Raw genomic sequence first — 7,224 nt, forward strand, 5'->3', positions numbered from 1 at the left:
CACACTCTTTGCTATCCAGTACAATTAGGCCAGGTAACTCCCAGGCTCATCTGCGAGGGCTCAGAGGACAGACTGGCTAGATGGATTGTTTCAACAGTTTGCCACAGGCTGAAAGCCATCTTGATCAACAGCCAAAGATGGGATTGCCTCAGCTCCTACTGAATCCAAATACCATCCCACTGCACAAGACATTCTATGTAACAATAACTTTATTGTTAATAATCTGAAAACATCTCCCCATATGTTTTACTCACACTCCATATAAAGATGCCAATCACTGTTAACACTGTGCCTCCCAGGCACCTTCCACTGCTGGTTGTTAAAAGAGCCACTGCAAAAGTGAGGCATTCAGCCACAGCTAGAGCAAAGAGCCCCAGAGGAAGTTCCTTTTGACAGCTTCGCTCTTTACACAGCATGTAGTCTTCACTTTTTTAAAAGTTTCATTTGTTTTTTTTTAAATAGACAGGACAATCTGCTTATTTCCCTCTGTTGCTAGATATTCAGAAAGAGTGTACTTCTCTGCATCTCCCAAAATTCAGGCTTCTTGCTACGCCCATCAGCAATAATTCTGTTAAGGTCTTTACAACAGCACACGAACAGGCATCTTCTAAGACTGAACTGCACAGAAACTGAAGTCAGCCTGGTAAATTAAATTGCAAAAGCTGACTCGATGTGTTTATATGGATACATACAAACAGAACGTGGTTTCAGTGTCAGTGAAGGTAGTGATCACTAGAAGAGCAACACAACTTGGCAATTGTGAATGATGCTTAGAACCACCTAAATATGAATTCAATCACATGTGCTTTGCAGTTCAGACACAGCTAAAGAAGGGAAGGTCTCAAAGCTACAGCTCATGCTTCTTCTATACTTCAGGCTTGTTCTGACCATACTTCTCCCCTGCACACAAGCAAAAATTTACTGCTTACCTGGATGGATGGATGGATGGATGCACGTACTGGTTTGGATTAAGACACAACATAATTTTGAGGGAAGATGGAGATGTATGCAGCTGACAAGGTATTTATGACTCCCCTCCACTCAGGATTATTTTTGAAAGATGATTGCAAGTTAGCTATTTATATTAATCAGTAAGGAAACAGTTATTGGAATTTAGACTTCTGTGTTATATCAGCGAGTTAAGGACCCCACTTCTACTGAAGCAGGTCACAACTCAGCATTGTTTTTTCAAATTTTCTGCAGAATACAGCACGTCTGCATCAGCTGCATTCAAGTTTTTAACATTATATCTATAATACCAGAAGAGATAAGTGATTGTTTCCTTTAAAGAACAGTTAAGGATCTGAAAGAAGTAATTACAGAAAGACAGACCACACTGAGTCTTGACTATATTTCTAATTCTTCTGGCAGCTACATTTTATTTACGAAAGGCTACTAAAGGATCAGGGAGTCTTGGTTAGCATCTGAATCATGAAATGAAATGTAATGTGACCAAAGATTACCTTTTTTTTTTTCCCTTAAAAGATTCACCCCCATTGGAGCAAATGGTAGGATTTGTCTTCACTTAAAATTCCACCAACTTTCGGATAGAAATATTTTTTTCTAAATGAGTAGCAGCATATCTTTCTGTGTGATTAGTTTACATACTTAGGCCCACCTAGTTTATATTTCTTCTCAAGCAGAAATAAGCTATATCTGAACAAGAAATTATATTCAGTGATGCAACTACTCTAAAAGCCTTCATCACTTCTACAAGGAAAGCAACACCACCCTTTTAGCATAAGCATGTTCTGAGTAAGATACAATACACAAAAAGATGTGGGAATAAGAAGTTTACCTCAAGAAATAAAAAACTGGGCCCCTACTTTCTATGTGTGTATTCACACCACATTTGAAACCACCCATCCACGTAAGTGGCTGCACGTTTGACACACGTTCTGCAACAGTTTTCTTGAGAATCACAGAGACTTAAAGGTTTTACTTCTCCCATAGACATAAAAAGCCAAACAGTGAGGAAATCAAAGTGAAGAAAAGTTACTTGGCAATTCTGTAAATCCTTTTTACATCTGCCACCTTACTTTGCAGATACTTATGGCTGAACTCTAAGTTACAGTGCAAATAACTGGGTAATCAGCATACCTCTCATGAAGCCCCTGGAACACCTTCAGCACCCTATACAAGCAATTGTAATGCAATTTGTGTAATATCCATCTCTTCATTTTTAATTGTTCATTACATTTCAGATTTGTTTTGCACTTTCTACTCAGATAAAGTCCTAACAGTGTACCTCATCAAGGATTGGGAGTAAGCTGTCCAATTTATGATCAATTCTGGCTGGTGCATAAAACAGTTTAATAGACTCAAGCAGATGTAAGTATTAAAAGAAGATTCACTGACAAAGTATTTCATTACTGTCATTACAACTACAGAGTGTTGTCTCATGCCGTTAAAGAGGTAGAATGTGTATGGGTGTAGATAGGAAATGTCAAGAAACAAAGTTGAACAAGGCTATGTACGAGATCACATCTGTGTCCTATCTGAAGACAGACACTACTTCTTTTGAATTATTCCTAAAGATTTGGGATAAGCCTGCCTTAAGCCACATGTCCCAGAACCTGCTTTCCCTCAAAACGTTTGTGCAGATGAGCTGATTAAAGAGCAGATTTCTGCACTGGAATATTCTAATAGTAGAAGTCATACACGATCTTGCTGCCAACAGCAGAGATGCCAGCAGCACCACTCATTATGGCTGCACTGCATCAAGAATGCCTTTGCCTTAAACTATTATTCAAGGAACTTGATGTTACTATCTTAATTGATTTTCCATCTTTACTATAGTTAGCAATATGTCCCTAAGATGGAGAGAAACAACATCCTTGGTAATTATCCATACTGCTGTGCAATGCACATTACCCAACTTTAGGCAAAGCCTTTTTCAGCTGCGCAAAGAAGACAGCCCTTTTAAGGGAGGTCTGACATGTTTTAAGAAGCCTTTTAACAGATATATAGTAGGAACACACTTCCATTCTCAGAATTCTGCAGGTTCAGTTTGGACTTAGGCAATCGTATAGATCAGGTTCACTGGCAAAGGCAAACCTCTTTCAACTGCGTATGCTGAGTCACAAGAGACTAAGAAACTTTTTTTAATATGCTTGTATGCTCTCAAGCATTTGACCACGATGTGAGATTTTGACTAACATTGCTACACACACTAAAGAAGCATCAAAAGACACCAGCCTTTAATAGTGCTTCAATATAATTTCTTCAAAAAGTAGTGAGCACCTTTCTAGAAATCAACAGGTTTCAAGCAATGACTTTTAGTTCAAAGTCCTCAGTATTTTAAGAGTTAACAGCTCCCTTTATTCCTCCCTCACTCTCTTAAAGATACAATGGAAATGCAAGACCAACCACAAATTCACATCACTAGTCTATCCCCACATTCTTCAGGTAAATCTTGGCTTTGGGTAATTCTATAAATTTTTGGAACAAAATGTTTCTCTACATTAGCTGTCATCACTCCATTATAAATTAGCAATCACTGCTACAGAACATTCCTACAAATCTTCCAAAGTACTATTAACTTGGTAGTGAATAAGCCAGGCATACCTTAAAACAGTAAGAACTCAACAAGTTAATGAATAACAGCAGCAGGTAGCAGAGGAATAACACGATCAGTGACGAAGTGAAATCAAGTACCCTGAAAAGATGAAAGAAACAGCCCCCGAGACTTAATCTAGTTTTACAATGATGACTTACAAATACATTTTTCCAACTACAAGCAGCCTGAAGGTTTTTTGCCAGTGTCAGTAAGCTCATTCCACAGGTCAAGTACGAGTTCACTCAAGCCCATACTGACATACATGTTTGGTACAACTTGCCTCAAAGGAGTTCTGTGAGCTAAACTATGTTTATAAATAGAATTCAGAGACCAGATATGTTGGTATATCAGTAAAGCTACATGGTAGAAGTAGTTTACTGTAGAAATTTATATGAGAAGAAAAACACTAATATGAAGGAAAATACCTATGAAGTATGAAATTCAAGAGATTAGAACATGAAGACATGAAAAAGCACAAAAGCCTACAGGGAAAGTCAGAACATCTGTTGGGAATTTTAGGGGGCAGGGAAAGCTCAGTGTATCAGCATCAGAGATGAAGGAACTTGACACAGCAAAGAAAAATATTTTTTACCCATGTGGTATTCTTATCTTTAAAAATGTAGAAGTATTTTTATACCAATAGGCCAATGGGAAAATACAAGCCAGCTGAGGGAATATGCAGGAAGGGACAGGAAAACAAGCAATAAAATGGAATAACCAGGCCATGGCAGAGCCAGTGACACAGACTAACAGGAGTTCTCATTCTGCAGCCAGATGCAGCATCTAATCCACTGAAGGAGCCCAGGATTACCTAAATCTATGTCACACACACCAGACACAGTACTTACCTTTGGGTCCCTCCAAAGATGGATGATAAACCAGAAAAAAGACTAACACCGGTTGTGAAACCTGCCTTTGCTCTTGCACATCCCAGTGACACATGAAGTAACTTGGCACCAATAGCAGAACACAGAAAGCAATCAACCACCCAGGCAGGAAGTAGAAATCCAAATCTATTCACAAACTGAAAGGCAACAAGCTTCAAGTCTACATCTCTTACAAACTCCTGCGTCTGCATGATCTGAAGTAAAGAAAACCTATCAGTCAGGGTGATCCTCACTGGTAAAGTTCAAGAATTAAAGATAACACGAGAAGAAAAAAAAAACCCAGACCTGCAAACCTGCTACCTTTCTTTCTTTAGTTATTTTGAGATAGTTCTGGGATTTATGAAGGTCTTTGTTTATTTCTCCCATGAGAAACGCAAGTTAATCCGTTAAAATTAAAACAAACAAAGGCATTACAGAACAGCTGACCCATACTACTAAATACTCTGGGAATACCAAGCACTTGTCATGGTTGCAGTTCCTTCCAGAAGGAACATTGACTAGCACTGAAAAAAATAATAATGCTTCCTTAATCCCTAGTCTTCATCAATCATATAATTTTTTCTAGCCAGTCAGCCAGGAGAACAAGCTCTAAGCAATGTCTGATTTTAAAGGATTAATCAGCTAAATCAGTAAAAAAAAAAAAAAAAGAGGGAGAAACAGTACAAGGAAACATAAACATACAAAGTTTTTGCTGTTCATCATCACAGTTTTGCAATCAAGTACAGTTTCCAAACGACAGGACTTGGCATCTGAATTTTCTTTGGTCATCTCATAAAGCTTCTTAACAGTCAGTCCCCTGCCTAACAGAAGAAGACATCTTCAGTGTCTCAGCTCATGACTGGAAGTTCTTGATTACTACAAAATAGTGGTTTGTGGAGGTGGGAGGACACCAAAGGTCCCCCTCTCCCCTCCTGCAGCAGGTAAATTTCCACAGGGGCAGGAACCCAGCATTTGTCAGCCTCGCTGAATTCACTACCATTAAGTTTTTGAAGAGTTAACATGGAGTAAACCAAACCTCTGTAGAGTCAAACTATATGCTTAGGCCTGACTGTGAAGGTGCACATATCCTCATCTCCCCACCCCATAGGGACAGGCACAAAGATGAAGCAAAGTTGGAAGTAAAGATGACAAACCTGGTTGCAGAGCACATCACTTGGTCATGCAGTCTCCGAATGACATTATAGTACTTCACTGTTACTTTGGAGTCTGCCTTTATCAGGAAACTTGAGAGCTCCAGTTTTGTATCGCACAGAATACAAACCTGACTACCCAAGACGTAAAGCCTTGTCCACGTACCTAATGCAGAGACACTGTTCTTACATTCTAAGAGTTTAAACCAAGGCAAATCAAAGTACCATAAACAGTCATAGCCTTTCAGCTTATGAGAGCTTCTGCACACAGAAGTATCGGCGACGACCTGTAGCTTTTCAAACATTTCCACCACAAACAAGCCACAAACAACCTAGAAATCGCTTGCCTAGGTCATTAACGCCAGGTTGCGCAGGATTCCCAGCAGTCTCTGACAGAAGTCACTGTCAGACAGTTCAGCTCATGGAATCCTCAGTTCAATTTCACTTCGGCCGGCCCTTCACCTGATAAATTTGCTCGCCGAGTGACACAAGGTGTAACTCCTCGGGCAACGCGGCACTGATTTGCCCCAAATTCACTCCACAGAAGCTCACTCTGCTTTTGGACAGAGGTCACCTTTGCCCCAGGAGCGCAGCAAAACCGCCGGCAGGCTAAACCCAGCGACACCAACCTCCGCACAAGGCAGAGCTCGCCGCAGGCGCATCCACACAAGCACCTGAGAGGGCGGCTGCCCAAAGCATCCCCCTCCCGGCACTGCCTCCCCTCCGGCGGGAAAGGGGCGGGAGGGCGTGCGGGGCCTCTCACCTGGAGGAGCACGGCCAGCAGGACGCACAGATACACCTGGTAGGGCCCCATCTGCCCCACCAGCGGGAACGCCTCCTCCACCTCCATCCCGCTCCCCGACCCGCCGCGCAGATCCTACCAGCGGCCACCGAGCAGCGCATCCCCCGGCCCGGGGCAGGGCGGGGCGCGGAGCAACGGCCGGGCCCTCGCGGAGACGGAGAGGGAGGAGGAGCAGGAGAGAGGGAGGGAGGTGCGAGGCGGCGCCCAGGCGCAGGCGCCGGGAGAGCAGCTGGAGGCGGGCGCCGCCTCCCGCCTTCCCGGGCACTCGCCAGGGAAGCGGAAACGCAACGGCCGCTCCGAGCGTTGGCGCACGCGTAGCTTCCCGGGGCAGATGGAGGGGGAAAGGGAGGGAGAGGGTGTGGGGGGCTGTGAGGGGTCCCCGAGGTGGGGCGTGAGAGGGTTTGTGACAGGACTGTGAGGGGTCCCTGAGGGATGTGTGAGGTGGGGTGTGAGAGGACTGCGAGGGGTCCTTGTGGGGTGTGAGGACTGCAGGGGGTCCCTGAGGGGTGCGTGAGGTGAGGTGTGCGAAGACTGCAAGGGGTGCGTGAGGTGGAGCGTGAGAGGACTGCAAGGGGTTCCCAGAGGGTGCATGAAGTGGGGTGTGAGAGGGTTTGTGAGAGGACTGTGAGAGGCCTGAAGGGTGCATGAGGTGGGGTGTGGGCTCTGTGAGGGGTGCATGAGGGGGTTAGTGAGAGAACTGCAAGGGGGTGCGTGAGGTGGGGTGTGGGGGTGTCTGTGAGAGGACTTGAGGGGCTGTGTGAGGGGGGTCAGGGAGGTAGTGCGGCGATGCCCTGGGCGGCTGGGTCACAGCGAGCAGACATAGGACTGAGGAGGTGGGTGCTGGGC

At 43.9% G+C, this 7,224-nt stretch overlaps 1 protein-coding gene across 1 annotated transcript in view; it reads right to left on the reverse strand.

Moving 5' to 3' along the window:
• Positions 1-6,479, reverse strand: part of SLC22A15 (solute carrier family 22 member 15) — a 33,952-nt gene extending 27,473 nt beyond the window's left edge. The window contains exon 1 of the mRNA XM_074927846.1: positions 6,340-6,479. Coding sequence (XP_074783947.1) covers positions 6,340-6,426 — 87 coding nt within the window. The 5' untranslated portion in view covers positions 6,427-6,479. The remainder of the gene's footprint in view (positions 1-6,339) is intronic.
• Between the last annotated feature and the right edge of the window lie 745 nt (positions 6,480-7,224).

This window comes from Athene noctua, chromosome 1 (genome assembly GCF_965140245.1).
Source record: "Athene noctua chromosome 1, bAthNoc1.hap1.1, whole genome shotgun sequence".
Classification (NCBI taxonomy): Eukaryota; Metazoa; Chordata; class Aves; order Strigiformes; family Strigidae; genus Athene; species Athene noctua.